This window comes from Rhineura floridana, chromosome 7, assembly GCF_030035675.1.
Source record: "Rhineura floridana isolate rRhiFlo1 chromosome 7, rRhiFlo1.hap2, whole genome shotgun sequence".
In the NCBI taxonomy this organism is placed as follows: Eukaryota; Metazoa; Chordata; class Lepidosauria; order Squamata; family Rhineuridae; genus Rhineura; species Rhineura floridana.
The window spans coordinates 103,796,104-103,819,238 of NC_084486.1; the positions used below are offsets into that span (position 1 = coordinate 103,796,104).

Sequence of the window (23,135 nt, forward strand, 5' to 3'; positions counted from 1 at the left end):
GGGCAGATACTTCTAAGCTAGATGGAACAATAGTCTGATTCAGTTTGTGTAAACAGTGTGTGTGTGTGTGTGTGTGTGTGTGTGTGCTTTAAATGAGCTTTAAATGCATGGTATGAACTCAGCCTCAAAATAAGGCCTCAGACATTCCCTCAATCTAATCTCTACATAGCTCTGACAGATGCCACATTGTAGTAATTATGGAGTGTGATGGAATGTTGGGAAAATGTGGCAGAGTGATATAGATGTGTTACACAAAAGGTGTGTTCAGGAGCTTGCCTGAATATGCATACTCTATGTCTATGGATGGGGGATGCACAGCAATGTGCACTCAAGTGCCAGCCTCAATGCGCACATTGCCCTATGTGCTCAGTCTCCGGCCATCCCCATGCTGAGCAGGTAAAATCTGCTGCGGTCTTCTACACAAATTCGCTTGAATGTGAGAAGAACACCTTGTACAATTGGGGACCCTTAAAGCAAGGTCTCCAATCATGTAAGGCAATGTACTTGTGTTCAGGCAAATCCAAACAGAAGCTCCCGGCAAACCTTCCCCACTCAACACAGGGAGGGTTGAGAACTAAGGTTAGCCTGATGCAAGTGAGGATGTTAGGAGTGAGCCCCTGCTCCTGTCTGCAGATATAAAATTTGCACATTCAGGCTAAGATGGGAACATAGGAAACTCTCTTATAAGGAATCAGATCAATTGGTCCATCTAGCTCAGCATTGTCTATACTGAGTGGCAGCCACTCTCCAGGGTTTCAGGCAGGATGTCTCTCCCATTCCTACTTGGAGATGCAAGGGACTGAACCTGGGACCTTCTGCATGCAAAGAATGTGCACAACCACTGAATGTCATTCCTTACCTGTGGTCCTGTTGCCTCACTTTGCCTAATGGTGGGGGCAGTATTGCCCACAAAATACTGACATTTCATTTTGAAATGCATTTCAGAGTCATTTTTGACAAACAAAGGAGCACCCAGAATACCTGAACCTTCAGGGCTGCTTCCCATATTACATGTCTTCCTATATCTATATTTACAGAAGGCTGTCATCACACTGTAATTTGCATGGCCACCAACAGATGGCACCACAAACTACAGCATGATGAGAGGCCAGCACTGCTACTGGCCACCTTTCTCCTCCCTGGCTGGTCTGGCTAAACTTTTGTCCCCTTTGTCACAACAAAGATGAAAAAGTATTTCTCCCCTTCTTTCACCTCTGCCGCTGCCACTGGCAGAACAACAATGATGAAGAGAAAGTCTTTTTATTTATGTATTTATTTATTTATTTATTTATTAGATTTGTTAGACGCCCATCTGGCAGAGGTTAATCTGCCACTCTGGGCGACATACAACAAAATACAATACAATCCATGTAAAAACAATTCAAAAAGCAAACAGTATGAAATTTAAAAACTGAATAAACCCCCACAGAACTACCCTCTGCCACCCTAACCCCCTTCCCAAGCCTGGTTAAAGAGCCAGGTTTTCAAGGCCCAACGAAAGCATAACAAGGAAGGGGCCTGATGGAGGTCAGTTGGCAAATAATTCCAAAGTGAGGGAGCCACTACTGAAAAAGCTCTGGACCGTGTCCTCCCCAACCTTGCTGCTTTTGTTGGGGGAATAAGAAGCGAACCATTGAAGGAGGATCTTGTAAGCCGGCGCCCCTGGTGCGAGTGGAGGCAACTCTTTAGGTAAAGTGGGCCAGCCTCGTGGAGCACCTTGAAAGTTAAAGCCAGGATCTTAAATTTGGCCCTAGCAACCACCGGTAGCCAGTGCAGTTCCTTAAGTACTAGCGTAATATGATCACGGCGGCGGCAGCCCTTAATCAGGCGAGCCGCCGCATTCTGCACTAGCTGCAGCTTACGGACCGTTCTCCAGGGAAGACCCACATATAACGCATTACAATAGTCCAGCCGGGACAGAACCAGAGCATGTACCACATTAGGGAGCAGGTGCCTCGGGAGGTAAGGGCGTATCCTACGAATGAGGTGAGGTTGGTAAAGCACCGCCCGACTAACAGCTGCTACCTGTGCCTCCATGGATAGCTGGGAGTCAAGAATGACCCCTAAACTCCGGACATGGTCTCTTAGGGGCAGTTGTATCCCATTAAGCACCAAATCCGTAATCCCCAGCTTCTCTTTATCACCCACCAACAGAACTTCAGTTTTATCGGGATTCAGTCTAAGTTTACTCCTGCTCATCCAATCCCTCACAGCCTCCAGACAATTAGATAGCCTTTCTATCGCCACCGGTGGGGAGGACTTAAATGAGAGGAAAATCTGGGTATCATCTGCGTATTGATGGAATTGCAGTCCAAATCTCCTGATGATATCTCCCAGTGGCCTTACATAGACATTAAATAATGTTGGGGAGAGGATAGAGCCCTGTGGTACCCCACATGTAAGAGGCCAAGGCTCTGAGACCTCCTCTCTCAGTACCACTCTCTAGTATCTCACAGAGAGGAAGGAGCGGAACCACCGTAAAACGGTGCCTCCAATCCCCAGAGTCTCAAGGCGATCTAACAAGATATCGTGGTCGACAGTGTCGAAGGCCGCCGAAAGGTCCAGGAGAACAAGGAGGGTATGCTCCCCTCTATCTAGTGCCCTTCTCGTTCCTTTTTCTCCTTCATCCTATTGTTAATGCTAAAGCTACTAGTGGGGGGGGCACAGGGGAGGTTGGGGAGGTCTGGTGGAAGGTGAGGTGTTGGCAAGGGGTGGTAGTAGGTGGGGTTGGTGAGCAAAGTGGGCAGGGACATAGCCACTAGTTTAGGTATATATAACTAAAACTTTTTGTGTATACTTCTAAAAATATAAAGGGTGAATAAATATTACTAATGCATCCTAGAGGTACACTTGTAAGGAAGCCATGATTGACAGTGGCTTCCACCCATTATGCAGAGGGAAACTTGATGAGCATACCTGTATGAGAATATTGTACAATACATGCTGTATTGTATGCTGTATATATGCATAAATCATTGTAAGTATATCCGTAAAAATAAAATCTGTCAAGTAGTCTTAAGGCTACTGTTGGTAGCAAACATGAGTTTGCTTTTGTGTATTGTGTGAAATGACAATCAGCGGCTTAGTGGGAAGCAGGGAACTGAGACAATCAGGAGATCCAAAAAGCTGAGGTTTGGATGAAAAGAGGAGAGGGGCCGTAGTGTAATATTGGTATGATTCCCTCTACTACCCAAGTGTCAACAGAAATGGGATGCTGATAGAAAACTGGGACAGTGAGAAACAAAGGGATATATCAGGATGCTAGGCAGGGGAGACTCCAAGGTTTACTGAAGTACAATTTTCCACCCTGGTCTCCTAAGCAGGCAAAAAAACAGGTTCAGTAGCCACAGAATGTTAAGTGTCAGTTGGGGGGAAATTCTGGAAATCTGGAACAGGGGCACTGGAATGACCTGCTTGGAAGGAACTTTGAATATACACAAGGAGGGAAGGGATTTTCTGTAACCTCTTGGGGCTGGTGCAACTTGCAGCTTACCGAATCATGATCATGTAAAAAGGAGTCCCTCCCAATGCAAAGAAAAAGGAACTTGCTGTTTTTATCGCTGTGTGATAAATAAAATTTCTTGAGCAGTAGTCGCTTCTTAGACATTCTCCCAAAACTGCTGAGGAATTCCTCATCAGAGAGTCCACCATTCCAATGCAGCTACAATTATGAAAAATCTAGAAGAAGAAAATGACTATGATGGCATAGGCATCCCAGTTCACCATCCCTTTACTTGTAAATGTTAGCTTGCCTGTCTCCGTCACCTATCTAGGACAGCCTTCTCCAGACTGGCACTCTGCAGGTGTACTTTGGACTACAACTCTCATCATCCGTGATCATAGGCCATGTCAGTCAGGGTTGATCAGAACTGGAGTAGGTAGAGCTGATCTAACGTTCTCAAACATGCTGCTTGAGACTTTCACCACAATTCAAGCCTGAGCTGAGCCACAAACAGCTGTTGAGCGAGAGTCAAGAAGTCAAGCCAAGGCTGTCATAAAATGAGATTAAAACTAGCTTAAATGATCTCAGAATCAAACCAGAGAAAATCATGTGGGGTATAGACTAACGGTAGGAAAGAAATCCAATTCAGTTTGCATTTAAAGGTGAATCTTTCTAATTCACACTTTCAGAAACAATACTCAAACTGTCCACTGAAATTGGCACTTGTCCAATTTTTGCAAGGCACTATTCCAGTCAAGCAATGTGCACTAAAATATATTATACAGCCACAAGAGTGGCTGTATACTATAGCCAACATGGATTTTTCGCATTCCACAATGTTAAATTGAAAATACCCCACATGCCAACCTGCTGCTTCCCATGAGCTCATTTTTTTAAAAAAAACCTTACAAAATGTATAGTCCTGAACTCAGAAATGCTTGCTTAACAACCCTCTACTTTTTCATGGCGATACACAAAACACTCGGAGGGAACTGAAAGCTCAAAGTATAAAACAAAAGAAAAAAAATTTCTGTTGGACTTTTTTCTGTCAGTGGTCTCATAATCTGTTGAAATTAATTAAAAATCAGCCATGTTCACATAGTACCTATAATCCTATTACTGACCTTGCCCCATACTCTGACCTTCATCTTCTGCAGTTTAAAGGTTTAAAAAATGCCTGGTTGATTTTTAATTAATTTAAGAAATTTAACATTGAAGTTTATTCTAGCACCAGTCATGCTCAGTAAGAACCAACTGTCAGTGTTCTGAAAGCCAGATTCACAGCTGTTTGGCTTGGCTAATCAGGTGGCCACACCCAGGCCAGACATTTATTTCACTTTAGGCAGTCATGCCTCCGAGCATATGGTGAGTGGTAGCAACACCTGCAATCAGCCCAAATAACAGAAACAAGACATGTGCTGTACTGATCTTGTTTTAGCAGGGAGGAAGCAACAATATTAACACAGATTATATAGTTCAGATAGTCACTTTAAATGTTTAATTTACTTTGTAATTTTAGTGAAGCATTTTATTTTCCTTCTCTTTCTGTGAATATGTGAAGAACATCAACACTATGCATAATTTACACTAAAGAAACATCCAAAAACAATTGTGGAATAATGGCACTGACTATTCTGCAGAATAGTCTCCAATGGACATGAGGGGTGTCTCAGTTTGCACAAGACAAAAGAATGAGCGATGAAATATATTCTAGAAAATTTCTAGGTGTGCTCTATGTTTTTAATTGACCGTGCCCACGTTTCCTTAAGTGGAGTAGTTTAAGCATAATAGGCTGAACACACACATCTTTGCATTTGAGAACCTTTTCTAGTTCTCTCATAGCTGCCCTCCCCAGTCCTAGCTTTCTTCACTATTGTCTCCATTTTGGTTAATGACTGTGCCAAGGTATTTATCATCCTTGACAAATTCAATGTCCCCATTGTCAACTTTAAAGTTACATAAATCTTCTGTTGTCATTACTTTAGTCTTCTTGACGTTCAGCTGTAGTCCTGCTTTTGTACTTTCCTCTTTAACTTTCATCAGCATTTGTTTCAAATCTTTACTGGTTTCTGCTAGTAGTATGGTATTGTTTGCATATCTTAAATTATTGATATTTCTCCCTCCAGTTTTCACACCTTCTTCATCTTGGTCCAGTCCTGCTTTCCGTATGATATGTTCTGCATATAGATTAAATAAACAGGGTGATAAAATACACCCTTGTCTCTCACCTTTTCCGATTGGGAACCAATCAGTTTCTCCATATTCCATCCTTACAGTAGCTCTTGTGCAGAGTATAGGTTGTGCATCAGGACAATCAGATGTGGTGGCACCCCCATTTATTTTAAATAAATAGTTTTTCATGATCTACACAATCAAAGGCTTTGTTGTAATCTATAAAGCACAGGGTGATTTTCTTCTGAAATTCCTTGGTCCATTCCATAATCCAATGTATGTTTGCAATATGATCTCTGGTACCTCTTCCTTTTCTACATCCAGCTTGGACATCTGGCATTTCTTGCACCATACATGGTAAGAGCCTTTGTTGTAGAATTTTGAGCATTACTTTATTTGCATGGGATATTAAGGCAATAGTTTGATAATTATTACTGCATTTCCTGGAATTCCCTTTCTTTGGATATATATTGAACACCTCCACTCTGTGGGCCACTGTTTTATTTTCCATATTTGTTGACAAATTTTAGTCAAAAGTAACTTGTAGCAACCCTATTCACATGCCACCTGTTCCTGGTGATTTCTTTCTTTCAAGTATTTCAAGAGCAGCTTTCACCTCACATTCTAAAATTTCTGGTTCTTCATCGTACGGTTCCTCCTGAATGAATCTGTCATTCTTGCATCTCTTTCATAGAGTTCTTCAATGTATTCCTTTCATCTTCCTTTTATTTCATGTCGGTCAGTCATTGTGTTCCCCTGTTGATTATTCAACATCCCTACTCTTGGTTTGAATTCCCCTTTCTCTAATCTTTTGGAATAGGGCTCTTGTTCTACCTTTTTTGTTGTCCTCTTCTATTTCTATACAATAACTATTGCATGGCATACAAACATGCATAATGTTAAGAAAAAGTGCTTTGCAAAAATGTGTGTATTAGGCACAAGTGCACAGAAATATGTGTATATTAGGAGAAAGTTGCCCTAAAATGCTGATGAATTTTCATGAGGACTTTAAAATAAAATTGCAAACTGACGTGAAAATGTGAAGAACTGAATTTAAGATAGGAAAATTTAGAAATTGAGAGAAACTGAAACTGACAGATCTGCCCAACCCTAATATAGACCTATCAGTGCTCATTAGCCATGAAAGATAAATAGAACCTCCATGTTCAGAGGCTGTGTATATCCAAATACCAGTTGCTGTTGCTGTGGGGCTAGCAAGGAGTTTCTCCACATTATGTAGAAGAAGTTGAGTGGGTAATGGCGAACAGAAAGTCAGCGGTAGTTCTGCTTCCTCATCTAGCTCCTAGTCACAGGATAAAAAATAGACACCCCCTGAAAGTGGTTTGGATTGTGATGGAGATAGAGCAGGAAAGTGCCTCCTCTCAACCTCCTGCAACTTCCAGTGCCTGTAATCCACAGGATATTGGAGACCAGGCATTTCTCCAAACTCTACCTTCCTGTGCTGGCCAAGACCTCAGCACTCCTTTCTTTCCAACACCAGTCCTTTGTCCTAGGGCTTTCCAATCCTTCCTCTTCATTAGGAATGGAGAAGAATTTTATTCATCCACAATTTAAAGCAAATCAACCTAATTTGCAGTTCCTGAACTTACAGGTGGATTGGAACCCAGCTATCCGTTGGATTGTATACACCTCTGAATTTTGCAATGATGCTGCCATTCAAAACAGCCGCAGCTAGTGTGGTGCAGCAGAAATGCAGAGCTGCCCTCCTGACATATGTGTGTACCTACACCTTATGTGAATGAGGCAGGATGGGGTAGCAGAGAGGTTAGGGCTGTGTGGATGCACCAGCAGGAGTGCTAGAATGGATGGGGCATGTTTCTTTCCATGGTAGAGGCTTCGCTTCTGGGATTGAGCCTCAGTGCATCTTTTCTTAGAAATTATCACATGCCGTCTGAACGACTCTTTAGAAATCATCAGATGTTGTCTGCACATGTATGAGGCTGGCCAAGCACTAAAACCAGCATCAGAGGCCCTGTTGTCCAGGTCACCAGTGAAGATTGTTAGGCTGGTTGGAACTAGGGATAGGGCTTTCTCATTGGTGGTTCCACATCTCTGGAACTCCCTTCCTGGGGAGATATGTATATACTCATCACTGCTGTTCTTAAAAAAACCACATTTTTTCAAATCTGCATTTGGCTGAATTGCGCTGTCATCTGGGGAAAATAGTTCTTTCTTTAATTCCATTTTCATGTAATTTTAAAAAAGTCCTGTAAGCCACCTTGTGAGGGCAGTGTACCCTGAAAAGTGGGCTAAAAATCTTTTAAATAAGTAAATAAATAGAAATATATGCCCACCTATTCTGTCTTTGCCCACCTCTTCAAAAGAAAAAGGGGACTAGAAAACAGTCCTTTTGATTATTTATTTTTCCTCCCACAACTAAATGCACAATGTAAAAGGCAACCCTTCATCCTTTCAGGAAAATAAAAATCTTACTGTTTCTTTCCTGGATCCCGTCATATCTTTGCATCCGGCAAAACAAGCTGACACATATGTGATCCCATTGTCTCCGCAGACAGGATCCCACTGGTTGGTGGCACAGTTGCAATTCAAGTTGCAGGCTGCAGATAAAGGAGTTGTGTCCCATTCAACCGGTTGCCTTTGAAAGAAGCACGGAGGTATGCATTTAGTTTATCTTAAGGTGCATCTAGCACAGGGGTATCAAACATGGTGTTCTCCAGACATTCTTGGACTATAACTTCCATCAAGCATAGTCAGCATATCCAAAGGCCAGGGATTATGGGAGATGTAGTCCAAGAATATCTGGAGGGGACCACATTGGCTACCCCTGTTCAAACAACTCCACTATACAGCTTCTGTCATCTGCTGAAGACACACCTGTCCATCCTTGGATAGTCAAGGTTTTTTTTAGGATCTCCCGATATGAACCTACCTGGACCCTTAGATTTTCCTCTGAGGCCCTTCTCCAGATGCCCCTTCTGATGAAGGCACGGAGAATGGTGACAAGAGAGAGGGTCTTTTCAGTTGTGGCTCCCCATCTATGGAATATGCTCCCCAGTGAGGTCTGCCTGGTGCCTTCATTGACATCTTTTTGGCACCAGGTAAAGACGTACCTTTTCTCCCAGGCATTTGCTAAATTGAGATGATGGTTTTGTTTTAATATTTATTTATTTATTTATTTTATTAAGCTTATATACCGCCCGACTAGCAAACAGCTCTCTGGGCGGTGAACATAGAAACATGTACAATAATAAAATTACAGGATCTAATATAACAAGTATATAAAAGTACACCATCTAAAATGAAATTACAACATTTACTTAAATTAACTTAAATTAAAATGCCTCAGAGAAGAGAAAGGTTTTAACCTGGCGCTGAAAAGATAATAGTGTCGACACCAGGCGTACCTCCTCGGGGAGACTATTCCACAATTTGGGGGCCACCACTGAGAAGGCCCTAGATCTTGTTACTACCCTCCGGGCCTCCCTATGGGTCGGGACCCGGAGGAGGGCCTTCGTAGTAGACTGTAGTGTATGAGCCGGTTCATATAGGGAGAGGCGTTCCTGCAGATATCGTGGTCCCGCGCCGTATAAGGCTTTATAGGTTAGTACCAACACTTTGAATCTGGCCCGGAAGCATATTGGAAGCCAGTGCAGGTGAGCCAGCACAGGTGTTATATGCTCAGACCGCTTGGTTCTTGTTAGCAGTCTGGCCGCCGCATTTTGCACTAGCTGTCAAACCTTCCTGTGGCGGTGTGGGGGTGTTACTGCTATTGTTTTGTTGTTGTTTATTTCTATGCTTTTATAGTGTGCTTTATACATTTTTGTTTTAACATTGTGTAAGTCGCTTGGGGACCTTCAGGTATCAAGCAACTAATAAATCTAATAAATATTTTTTTTAAAAACCCATCCTCAATTGTATTGCTTTTGTCTTATATTCATCCATTCATTTAACATTTCCCATCACCCCCCAGCCAGCATGGCCAATAACTCAGAGATGATGGAAGATGGAATCCAACAACATCAGGAGGGCAATGGGTTCCCCAGCCTTGACACAGGTGATAAAGCAAATTTGCTTTTTGTTGCTCTGAGGGTAGGATACAAATCAATGGATTCAAACAGCAAGAAAGGGGATTTTGACTAACCATTAGCAGGAACGTTCTGAAGGTAGGAGCTGTCTGGCAGTGAAGTAGGCTGCTTTGGAAAGTGGTGGATTCTCCTTGGTTAAAGTTTCTAAGCCAAGGATGGATGCTGTCACAATGGATTTCCTGTACTGGCAAGGGGTTGAACTAGGCTAGATAACCTTTGATAGAAAGCCAGTATAGTGTAATGGTTAGAGTCCTAGGCTTTGGGACACCAGGGTTCAAATCCCCAACCAGCCATGAAGCTCACTGGGTGACCTTGGACTAGGGATGGGATGATCTGTCAATTTCATTTCTCTCAGTTTCTCATTTTTCTAATCTTAAATGTGGTTCTCCACATTTCTGCAACAATTCATGATTTGTTTGAAAATCCTCATGAAAATTATTTAGCTTTTTAGCGCAAATTTCTACCAATAAATAATTTCTGTATGAAGCTTTTTCTAATGTGCACATTTTGCAAGTAATTTATCCTAATATAATGCATTTTTGTAAGTTATGTTTACCAATATATTCATTTGTGTACAATTTTCCCTAATATATGCATTTTTGTAAACATTGTTTGGTTGGTGAACTGCATTGCAAAATTTGAATAAGTGCAAATTTCAAAGGATGGCTGTGTTTCTATTCTCATTTTGTTTCAGAAAGTGTGAATTGGATTAATTCGGTTTTAAATGCAAACTGAATTGAATTTCTCACCCATCCGTACTTGGACTAAGCACCAGCTCTCTGCCTAACCTACCTCACAGGGTTGTTGTGAGGATGAAATGGGAGGAAGACAACCATGTATACCACCTTGGAAAAGGTGGTACCTCAATATAATACATTAAATTACATTGTAAATTGCTTAAGAGTTTTTTCACAATCAAGCAGTATATAAATTTTGTTAAACAAATAAAACCATTCAACCATCCACCTCCAGTCCTCAGGTCCTGCTTGCGGGCTTCCCATAAGCATCTGGTTGGCCATTGTGAGAAGTGGGTGCTGGACTAGATGGGCCTTTGGCCTGATCCAGCAGGGCTCTCCTTGTGTTCTTCTCTTCAATTCTATGATTCCATCATTCTTCCAAAAGGAGAGAGTGCATCTGATATTTACTATACATATACTACATGCTACATACCCGTCGTAGGATACTGTTAATCCAGCCACAGTGCGGTTCTCACAACCCACTGCTAAGTAGAGAAGTGAAATGAGGTATGCCAGAAATGACAGCGAAAATGCCATTTTTGTTGCAGCAATTATGCTGAGTTTGTACTTTTTCATGATGAGCCCTCCTAGGAATATACCAAGGCAGACAGCTGGTATGGATGTTACAGCTGAAAGAAATGACAGAGAAAAAAGGTCACATTGTTCCATTGCAACTGCCTGAACAAGGAGAACAAGTAAGTGTGTATGGATGGAAAGGGTGGGATGGAAGGGGAAACTGGAATGCACTGGAAATGTCAAAGTGAATAAAGGGAGTGACATTAACCATACAGTGTTCCTCCTCTTTCCCTTCTTTATTGTGCCAGTCAGTAGGCTTGACAATCTAATGATCCAGCTTGGCAATTCTTGGCTTGCTTATTTATTTATTTATTTATTTATTTATACCAGCTTATTTATAAGCTTGCTTATTTATTTATTTATTTATTTATACCAGCCTTCGCCCTCTGGTGCCCTTCAGACGCTTTGGACTACAGGTTCTATCAGTCCCAGCCAGCCCTAGGTGGGTGAAGTTTGATGAATTCATTCAAAGATATTAATCAAAGATTGTTTAATTGTTTAATATGTTTGCCTTTTAGTGTTTTTTATGTGATTTTATTGTATTTTACTTACTGTTGTGCACCGCCCAGAGAGCCTTCTGGCTGTGGGCGGTATAAAAATTGAATAAAAAATAAATAAATAAAATAAATATCCCTTTGGATTTGACCACTTGGATCCCATTCATGTATCTATTTCAGCATTTTAGCTCAGCTGAAATGGCTCTAGAAAGAATTTTCTGGTGAATTTCCTTTTTTAAAAACAATAATATTAAATAATAATAATCTCAAGCTGATGAAGAAATGTGACAAGATGAACTTAAGACTGGAAAAATGAGAAATTGTGAGAAACCAGAATTGACAGATTCGTCCACCACTACTTCCAGCAATCCTCTCTTAACTTGTAACCTCCTCATCCATCACAGTAAACCTACAATTTATAGTTCCATTCAGTATCAACTGAGCCAACATTTCTCAAAAGATGCTTTTCTTCCTCCCCAACAGTTAGAAAAATTTGACTGCCTCTCCACAAGAATATTGGGCAAAATGCCCTGTCCCAATTTCACCATCCACTAGTTAGGATGTGACTAGGGGTCACTTTCACACAGCCCTCCACCTTGCCTTTTTTATTGTAAGCCTAGAAGCCTTGTACCTGGCAGCACTCAGGAATTCTAAGAAATCAGTGTAGGCTTTTTAAAATTCATTTTCATATTTATAAACTGCACCTTCATATAAAATATCACAGACTAAAAACATAGCCCATTAACCAAAATAGAGACAATAATCAAAAAATCAGAAGAAGGCTAAGACTGGGGAAGGCAGCTATGACAGAACTAGAAAAGGTTCTCAAATGCAAAGATGTATCACTGAACACTAAACTCAGGATCATTCAGACCATGATATTCCCGATCTCTATGCACAGATGTCAAAGTTGGACAGTGAAAATATGGATAAGAGAAAAATCAACTCATTTGAAATGTGGTGTTGGAAGAGAGCTTTGCACATACCGTGGACCGTGAAAAAGACAAATAATTGGGTGTCAGAACAAATTAAACCAGAACTGTCACTAGAATCTAAAATGATGGAACTGAGGTTTTTCATACTTCGGAAACATAATGAGAAGACATGATTCAATAGAAAAGACCATAATGCTGGGAAAAACAGAAGGGAGTAGAAAAAGAAGACCAAAGAAGAGATGGATTGATTCCATAAAAGAAGCCACAGACCTGAACTTACAAGATCTGAACAGGGTGGTTCATGACAGATGCTATTTGAGGTCACTGATTCATAGGGTCGCTATAAGTCATAATCAACTTGAAGGCACATAATAACAAACAATATTTTGCTTAGGCTGGCATTACGCTGTAAACATGTGATGACAGCCTTCTAAATGCTGTGGGGTCATGGCAGCGGCACGCTGGCAAGTGGGCAAGGGAGGGAGGGAAGCCACCAAGTGGGTGGGAAAGGAAGGGAGAGTGGATGGGTGAGGAAAGGAGGGTGGGCGAGGAAGGGAGTGTGGGTTGGAGGCAGCAGTAGTGGCAGAAGGGCTAGGGGTTAGGTGCTAGGGTGGGTGCCCTAGTATTACAATAAAAAGGCTAAAAACATCAAACACAGTTTTGAAAGTCAGTGCATAAAATCTATGCAGTTTTATAAGGTTCAGTCCACCATCTTGATTCAAAATGGCATCCAATCATATCCAAACATAGACAAAACCTTCTTCTTGATCTCAGGAACTTTCATGCAAAAATTGGTTATATCTTAAGAGCAGAGCTTGGAAAAGTTACTTTTTTGAACTACAACTCCCATCAGCCCCAGCCAGCGCCACAGATTCTCCCCCCCCCAATTCCTACCTAAGAGAGGGAGGATGTGGAGGCTGGATTTTACTTAAGACTTGTCTAGAAGCATTGATAAAACCAAGCTAGTATGGATCTAGTCAACAAACTGGATAGGACAGGCACCTAAGGAAATCATATGTAACAGCAGGTATACATATCTGTGTGTGTGTGTGTGTGTGTTAAGGGGAATATAAGTTGAGCAGTTAATGTGCATAATAATGAGCCATTATTTACATTTCCCAGGCCTCATGGATAATATGCACAGTAAACTTCCATGAAAAGGAAAATGTGCACATTTCCCAGTCAATATACATAATGTCCAACAGCCTTTGGAAAATGTGCATATATTGACCAAATTTTGTACATTGTCTAGTTATTTTGCATAACTGCCAAAAGGCCTTGGGGAATGTACATATACTGACTGAATTTTGTACATTCTCCATCCACTATGCAAAATCTGCAACAGGCTTTATGCATATCGTGTGCATATCGTGGCTGAATTCTGTACATCCTCTGTCCATTATGCATTATCTCCAACAGGGCCTGGGGAATATGTATATCAACTGACTTCTGTATATTCTCTGGTCATTGTGCATAATCTCCAATGTGTGTATCTCGGCGCATTTTGTACATTTTGTTACACACAAGACTCACCTGTTACAAAGTTAGACTTGGTTGCCGGCTGACCATACTGTTGCTCTATGTATTTTGGGGTGTATGTCAAATAACCAATAAAGCTGCTAAACTGCAGCAACGACACACACAACAATGTGAAGTACATTCGGTTACCCAATACTCTCTTCAGCGACTTAAAGAAACCTGAGAGAAAGAGATGTGTAGGTTAATGTAGGGCAGGCCTGTGCAATGTATGACTCATCAACTATTATTATTATTATTAAAAAATCAAAATCAAAGAAATGATACCTATCAGACCTGTGAGATCTGTGTACAGTACATGGCTACCCAATCAGGAACCAACATCCTAGTTAGTTTGCTGTTGTTTATTTGTTTTGACCTTCCATATGACATGTTAATTTATACATGATCAGTACCTCCTATACTTTTTCCATCCACTTCCCAGTGAGGAAATGGTTCCTCTAACTACCTCCATTTAAATACCCAGGTAATCTTGATTCAGTCCTGGCAAGACATTTAATCAGCGGAGGCTGGTCCATTAGCACAAATGGGACACTTCCCCACCACCCTCAATTTGCCCTCGGTCAGCCCACACCTGCCTGCCTTCCTACTTACAACCACTCCAGAGTGTGACACTCCCTGCCAGCTTCCTCCCCCTCCTTAGTCTCAGGGTTGCCCTTGTAGAACTCAGCTGGAAGGAGGAGGATGGGGACAAAACTAGAATGAGTTGGCTCTGCCTATCATTGGCTCTGACACCACCTACAGTTGGTCTTCCTGCCTTCCACCCCACCAGTCCCAATGAGCACTAGCCACCACTGCCTTTTAAAACACTGAAGATTCCCCAATTATTATAATTAAAGGTTCCTAACAAAAATACTGGAATTGGTCTGAACACAAGAAACTGCCTTATAATGAGTAAGATCATTGGTCCATTGGTCTATCTAGTGCACATTGATTTATTATTATTGTTGTTGTTGTTGTTGTTGTTGTTGTTATCTACCCACCTTTCGCCCAGAGGCTCCAGGGCAGGTTGCAACAATTTTAAACCAGATAATTAAAACAGTCTACCAGTGGCTCTCCAAGTTTTCAGACAGGAACCTTTATAGTCCTCCCTGGAAATGCTAGGGAATGAAACTAGGACTTTTTGCAGACAAAGCAGATGCTCTGCCACTGAGCATAAACCTCCTTTGTTGCACCGGAACGTAACCCTTACCTGTTTGGATTCTGCCCCTGCCCCTTCATCTGACAGCCTACTCCTCTGAGATGCAGAACCTGACTACCCAGAGCCTGTCATGTCTAAATAGACCCTGGGTTGTCTACTGTAGCTGCCAGGGCAGTTCTCATATGTCTCTACCTTTCAGTTTTGTTGTGAACCCCACTTCTTGTTGACTTTCAGACTTCTGCACATGGCTTTCATCACCATTCATTTTCTGGGCATACAGTGTTTTCTTGACAGAAGCATTCTCTCCTTCTTTGTCCAGACTTTTAGGCAGAAAGCAGAAAGGAATTCCAGAAATCAGATTGATGATGCCGGCGACCAAAAAGCCCAACCACCATGCACCAACCCAACGGGAATCAGTTGGAGTTATAGTTACCGTATCTAGAATAAGAGACAGATAATCAAAGTTCTATCGTCTGTTCATCAAATCTTCATGGCGCTTTGTAGAGTAAGGGAAAAAAAAGTGTGCCAACCCAAATCTAGGTTGTTTTTAAACTGTTTTAATTATGTGTTTTAAAACTGTTGTAACCTGCCCTGGGAACTATGGCTGAAGGGCAGGTATAAACCATTATCACCTTCAACACGGGAGGCAACCAAAGGGGAGAGCAGGGAGGAAGAGGGATGTGAAGGAAACAGAGAAGGAGATCCATTCAGTTCTGGAAATTGAAATACGGGTGGGCAGTATGTCAGTAGGTGTCCTGGGAAAGAGGTCCAGGAATAAAGGGCAGTAAGGAGGAATGGATAGAGTTGTTTACAGGAGCAGTAGAATGAAAAGGGATTCACTTTCCTCCTGTTGTTTTGTGGGGAAGTAGCATAGATTGCAGAGGGGCACTGAGTAACTTCTAAAATATTCACTAATAGGCAAAAACCTTGAGGTTTAAGAATGTACCTATAGCCCATAGATATTTGGAGGAGGGGGAGGGGAGGAGATTGGATGGGTGGGCACTGGGCAGAAGGGAAGCCCATTTCCTTCCCAAAAGGGAACATTGTGAACATTATCATTGCTTTTCAGAGTTTCCCCCACCTTTATATTCTATAGCAGGCACATGTAGCCTCCCACCCAAATTTAAACCAAAGCTGTCCCTGGCCACGTCCATACCAGACCTTTATTTCACTTTAGACAGTCATGGCTTCTCCCAAACAATCCTGGGAAGTGAAATTAGTGAAAGGTGCTGAGAGTTGCTAGGAGATACCCTGTTCCCCTCACAGAGCTTCAATCAGAGCGGCTGACTATTAAACCACTCTGGCTACTGGACCTCTGTCAGGAGAATAGCAGTCTCCTCTCAGCACCCTTCACAAACTACACTTCCCAGGATTCTCTGAGGGAAGCCATGACTGTCTCATATGAAATCAAAGTCTGATGTGGATGTGGCCCCCTGATTAGGCAAGCCAAGCAACTGTGAGTCTGGCTTTTAGAACACTGACAGTTGGCCCTTACTGAGCATGCCCGCCATTATCATTCAGTTCAATGCAACATTTATTAAATTAATTAAAAATCAGCCAGGCTTTTTTTTTTAACTTTTAAACTGCAGAAGATGAAGGTCAGAGTATGGGGCAAGGTCAGTAAGAGGATTACAGGTCCTCTGTGAACATGGCTGATTTTTAATGAATTTCAACAGATTATGAGAACTCTCAGAGAAAAAAGTCCAAAAGGGGTCTGGGTTTTTTCTCTCTCTCTTTAGACTTTGAACTCTCGATACTTTCTGACTGCTTTGTTTACCGCCATAAAAATTGAGAGAGTTGTTAAGTAAGAGTTTCTGAGTTCAGGACTGTAAATTTTGTAAGGTTTTGTTTTGAAATGAGCTTATGGGAAGCATCAGAATGGCATGGGGGTATTTTCTATTTAACATTGCGGAATGTGAAAAATCCACATTGGCTATAGTATACAGCCACTCTCGTGGCTGCATAATTAGAAGGATAGGTGCAGAAGCTAGAGAGTTATGATGACTGGGAAAACATCTTCAGGTTTGTGTTCTGCTGAATTGGCCCCCAAAGTCACAGAAACTAAGTGCAAAGCTGATTCAGCAGGAGTGGGCATGTGGCAGTAGCAGAAAGACTTAAATGTCCAGCATTTTCCAAGCAAGCACCACCAACAGAATTAGTAACAAACACTGAACAGACAGGAACAAGGTGATATATTACTTTAACATTCCTCCCCCAAGCACTGCGATTGGACAGCTCTGGTAAAAATGATTCCCTCTGATTAAAAGCTAGGCTTGAGAGTCACAAAAGAACCCTCACTCTCCCATCTCCCTACCCTGGTATTTTCCTTATATGGCAAGCTCAGGGAGAAAGATTTCACTTTTGCCACTGCATGTTTGCCACTGCATGTTTTGTTTTGTGAATCTCTGAAGCATCTCAAAGCACTTTGGAGGTCCCTGCTTCAGTTCAAGGTGCTCTGGAGAGAACCTGCTTTGGTTTGGGTAAGCCCCAGCTCTTCCTAAAGCATCCCTCTTTAGCTTGGGATCCATCCAAATTTGATGCACACCCTTACTGCAGAGCTAACCGCTCTGTACGATTCAAACCAGTAAGCCAAGCCATGTGACATGCCTCATCTTACTATTACCCATCTTCATCTTGCATCTTACCTAGATCCACAAAGCCAATGTCCACATACAGTTTGGCTAACAGAGATCCCAAAAGGAATCCAACCATTGGGCCAATCATTGCTATTGTGTGCAAACAACCTGCAGTAATAAAGAAAATAGTAGTATCAGTAGATTCCAATACACATAACAGTGCATATTCTGACCTGTTTTGCTTAGTCCCTGTCGATGGCTTCTTTTGCCATTTGTGGAGGTGAATTTCATGAGATAGCACTCGTGTGTGTGTGTGTGAGAGAGAGAGTGAGAGAGAGTGAGAGTGAGAGTGAGTGAGTGAGTGAGTGAGTGAGTGAGAGAGAGAGAGAGAGAGAGTAATGTGTTGGGTATACTACTCACCCATAGGATCACCCTCACTCTTTAGTTTAATGCAGATGTTGTAATTATACCTAAGATGTTATATGCAGAGCTGAGCTGTGCTCTGCCCTTTCGGTGATCTTTCAAAGCGCCCTCCAAATGGAGGCAAAAGTATTTGCCTATTGAGAAGGACCAACTGTCCAAAATAAATGTTGGGGGGAGTTGGATTGCATCTCTGCTGCCAGTCTATGTCTTCCCATGCTGCAGCAATTCAATCACCACAGCATAGCATGCCAAAACGCAGAACAGTGGCCCTGTTGCCTTGCTAAATGAGAACACACTTCCCTTCTTCCATTCATTTTCACCAAGGGCCAAGGATTGGCTTTATTTGTTCCCAGCTACATTGTGATCTGATTTGTGGCCTAGCACAGTAACATTATCACATTCGCTATAGGATCCCTAATTGGTAGAGATCATGTAGTGAACCAGAGGGGAGAACCCTTAAATATAGTGGCAAAGCAGCTACAACATTGGGACTGTAAACTAGACAGTCGGGGATGAGGAATGGGTAGCTTTTCATACTCTTTCAAAACCCACTCTTCACAGGTGAAAATTTAGTGTAGCACTAGTTTTAATAATCCATTTGCAAATTTAAAGTGTGAAGAACTGGGATCAAACTTTTAAAACACATGTTCAATGGTGTAATCCTACACGTCTATTCAGAAGTAAGGCCCATAGAGTTTAGTGGGGTTTACTTTCAAGTAAGTGGACATAGGATTGCAGCTTTATAAACATACACACATTAGTTGGCCAGAAGTGGCTGTATTTTTTTTAAGTGTCCTTCAGCAGACTGCATAATGTGGGGAAAGGCCCAGTCAGGACTGGTGAATCCAAAAAGGACTCACAAATGTTTTCCTGAGTAATAAAGAAACTGTAATAGTGCTTTTGTTACTTTTTTACCTCATGTGGTTCCAAAGTTTGATATTTTTTTTTTGCAGAAAGTATACTCTCCTTAAGCCGCAGCAGATTAAAAAAATATATAAATGACAGTTTTAGAAAATTACACAAGACAAAAAGCAATGACATAAAATTCAAATTTGGACACCATGAATGCAAAATGCTCCTAACTGTGCTGATGAGCAAAGTCAAATTTTACCATGGAAGGGGCTTTTTGGCACACCCCCCAACTCAGTGGAGAGCAGGGGCAAACTTTGAGCACTCCAATGTGAAAATCTGCCTTTGTGTATCAGATATTGTTAGGGACTGCTGAGTACTAAAAACAACTTCCCTATGTGACGTTACCAATATAAAAAGGAGTATCTTCTTCTCTAGAGAAATCATCAAGGTAAGAGATGCCCAGTGGAGTTACTGGTGTTTCACCTATCCCACGTAGAAGATTCCCCATCAAGACATAAATCCATGCATAAGATGTAACTTCCTTGTCACAGCCTGCAAGTAATAGCAATTATAGTAGGAGAATGAGCCATTAACGTGGCCACACCTTCTGCAGAGAAACACAGATCATAACATCCTCCCAAACAATGCCAGTTGGGGATGGAGGTGGCAAACTGGAACACACAGTGATGCCGTTCACCAAACATGTTTTAGGGGTGGAGTGAGCAATGCGTAGACTCTCAGGTGAACCTCTCTGTTTCTCCTTTTTTCTCATCTTCAGTTCAGCTCTCCACAGTTCCACATCAGTTTGCAATATTATGGGTTTTTTTAAAAAAAACTCCTCATGAAAATTCATCAGCATTTTAGTGCAAATTCCTCCTAATATACTTATTTTTGTATGCAATTTTGCCTGACATACACATTTTTACAAAGCAATTTCCCCTAATATAATGCAGTTTGGTATGTTATTTTCACTAATATGTGCATATATGTGCACACTTAACATAGCATATGCATTTCTATACACATAACTTGGCTGGAGACCTGCACTGCAAAATCTGAAGAAGTGTGAATTTTGAAGGATGGGCTGTGTTTCAGTTCATATATTGTTTCGGAAAGTGTGGACTAAGTAAATTCACCTTTACATGTGAACTGAATCAAATTTCTCCCTCATCCCTACTCTCAGGAGCTACACTATTCTCCACACTATGGTCTGGGGACCAGAAGTATATTTTGCCTCTCGGAATGGGCAAGAAATTCAATTCAATTTGCATTTCAAATTGAAATCTGCAAATTGCTGCAGAAATGTGGAGAATGGAATTTAAGCTTGGAAAAATGAGAAACAGAGAGGACTGAAATAGAGGGATCTTTCCATCCCTATTTGCCTCCATAATACACTTGACAGTGTAGTGGTAGGTAAGGGCTCCCCAGCTGAGCAGATGGATTCAAGCACACAGTGCATACTAATATGTATATGTGATATATATATGGGTACATATCACACGAGTGTCGCCATGGATGAGGAACCTGGTGTTTGCAAATTCCTACAGGAAATATCCTGATCCACACATTTTCCTGTAACATAAAGAAAGATCCCTTGCCTTGTGCTATGATAGAATCACATGCATTTCCATGCCCAGACTCACTGGTGGTAGCCAATGATATGGATTGGTTGTGGGAAAATGCAGTAACATGATGGTGTTCCAACATGGAGAAAGTGATACAATGCAGAATATAGGAGAAAGAATCTGAAATAGGAGTGGCAGCAGCCTCACATTGAGCATAATATATGGCAGAGATAGCTAGCCCATGTGGTGTCCTGCAGATGTTGTTGGCCTGTTAACTCCCATCACCCCTGACCTTGGCTGGGCTGATGGGAGTTAGAGTCCAACAACATCTGGAGGGCACTCAGTACTAGGCCTCTTTAAAAGAACAAGAGTGGGCATAAAGTGTGCAGAGGAGTGGATGTGCAGGTAGCAGCTTTGTCTCCCAAAACCCTGTCTCTGCCTGCTCCACCTCTGATATTTCCATGTTGAGTGGGAAGGTCTGAAGGCTTCTAAGTGCATTCAGAAGTCCCCTTCAGACTTTCCTGCTCAATATTGGGCAACTTTCAACCTTCCACTGAGAAACCACAACCTTACCCGACCCTGGCATCCCTTCTAATCCTCGAACTGTTTGGTTTAGTAGGCAGGGAGAGATGTTGAATGTTGAGTTCTCAGATGCACGTGATAACGTCTCATATTTATAACTGAAAAGAAAGAAGGGTAAACTTAGTCATGGTAGATGAAGGAATATGGAGAGATTTCCTTTGTTGTTGGGGACTAGTTTAATGATCGTTTCAATAATATACAGTGTAGAAAAGAAGCAGTAAAGTAAAGAATGGGGATTTCTGCTAAATTTCAGAATTCAGTGCATTGTCAAGAGTTGCTCAGTCAATATGGACAGAAAAAAGACACATCACTGTAGCTGAAAATTGCAATCCTGGAGAGAGACCAAAAACACCTCCATCCTATGCATAAGATTTACTTCTAAGTAGCCATGGCTGGAATGCAACTATGAACCAGCTGAGCAGCTCAACTAGTAGGGGTGTTCACACATTACATTCAACAAGTGTGCAATCCATGTACCTGTGTACACAAACAGTTGAGCTGCATACTCATAGTTATTCACATTCCATTCATGTACAGTCTGTTCATGTTCAATTAGTGTACAGTCTGTATGCAATAGTACCTATGTAGACAATAGTTGGGCTGTACAAATCAAGAAGTGTACACACTTTCATACAAACACTTCTACATGTGTCAAGACAGCTTGTTCCTGTGTTCAGTGCAACATGTCCGTTCTGCTTACATCTTTGTGTTGTTGGATTAGTGATCTTAGATTTTTGGGCGGAGGAAGATGAAGACAGAGGAAAGGAATGTAGTATTTTAGTGTGCTTCTTTAATTACTGGCATGATGGAGGGAGGAGGCTGCTACAGGGAACAAAGCTAGAATGAAAAGGAGAAAGGTGCATTCCATTCCAGTCAGGACTGTGGAGGAAAAAGATAAGCTTCCCTTCCCCGTGGGCTGCATTTCACAGGAGCAAAACTCTCCCTCCATGCCTGTAATAAAACAAAGTGTCAGAATTTCTTTCCAGAGTTTAATTCTTAATGGGGAAGGGCTCAGTGGGACAGCACCTGCTTTGCATGCAGAATGCCCCAGGTTCAGTCCCCTGCATCTCCTGGTAAGGCTGGAACAGTTCCCTTCCTGATACCCAGGAGAGCCTCTGCCAGTCAGTTGAGACAATATCGAGCAAAATAGAACAATGGTCTGATTCAGTGTAAGGCAACTTCCTGTGTTCCTCTTTAACAAGATCAAATATCATTCATCAAACAGCACTATTGACTGACTGATTTGCATTTATGAACCACTTCCTATGAAACATTTCAAAATAATTTAATAAAAACCCATCAACTCTCTCTCTCTCTCTCTCTCCATTTCATATATAAAAAACTATTAAAACTATTTCTTATATAAAAGAAGTTAAAACCATTTTCATATATAAAAACATTTTCAAATCCACTACAGATACAAACTGGGATAGAAATCTACACTTAGGCCCCATCTGCACTATACATTTTAAGCAGTATTATAGCATTTTAAGTAGTCATGGCTTTCCCCAAAGAATCCTGGGAGCTGTCATTTGCTGAGGGCGTTGACTTCCATATTCTCTTAGGAGACCCCTATTCTCTTACAGTTCCCAAAGTGGTTTAAAAATCAATCCCTCTTCCCAGTGAACTCTGGGAATTGAAGGTCTGTAAGGGAAATAGGGAAGTCTTCAAATTCTAGGCCAGGAGCTCCCAAATTATAGTCAGTGGACCACCAGTGGCCTGTGAGCTTAATTCAGATGGTCCCCACCATGACCATATTTAATTTTCATATTGAGTTTTAACTGTATTTTATTGCTTCTTTTATTTCTCATATTGTATTACAGTCTGAATTCCATAGGATGCAAATTGTAATATTTTAACATTCAATATGATAAATAAAAGAAGCAATTAAAATACAATTAAAAATCACACAGCACCTAGCACAGTGTATTACAATTGCTACAACACGCAGGGAAATCATTAAGTGATCTGCCAAGACCTTCAGCAATTTTCAAGTAGTTTGTGGGAAAGAAAGTTTGGGAACCACTGATCTAG

General features: G+C 41.5%; 1 protein-coding gene across 8 annotated transcripts in view; it reads right to left on the reverse strand.

Moving 5' to 3' along the window:
- Positions 1 to 23,135, reverse strand: part of LOC133389326 (solute carrier organic anion transporter family member 1B3-like) — a 40,037-nt gene that overhangs the window by 6,991 nt on the left and 9,911 nt on the right. For 5 of the 8 annotated variants that reach the window (XM_061636761.1, XM_061636760.1, XM_061636766.1 and 2 more), the window contains 8 exons: positions 21,093 to 21,199; positions 19,360 to 19,506; positions 17,749 to 17,847; positions 15,296 to 15,541; positions 13,960 to 14,124; positions 10,852 to 11,047; positions 8,069 to 8,231; positions 3,494 to 3,678 (listed from right to left, as the gene is read on the reverse strand). In XM_061636761.1, coding sequence (XP_061492745.1) covers positions 3,494 to 3,678; positions 8,069 to 8,231; positions 10,852 to 11,047; positions 13,960 to 14,124; positions 15,296 to 15,541; positions 17,749 to 17,847; positions 19,360 to 19,506; positions 21,093 to 21,199 — 1,308 coding nt within the window. The remainder of the gene's footprint in view (positions 1 to 3,493; positions 3,679 to 8,068; positions 8,232 to 10,851; positions 11,048 to 13,959; positions 14,125 to 15,295; positions 15,542 to 17,748; positions 17,848 to 19,359; positions 19,507 to 21,092; positions 21,200 to 23,135) is intronic. The other 3 variants (XM_061636764.1, XM_061636767.1, XM_061636768.1) reach the window with 1 other exon arrangement.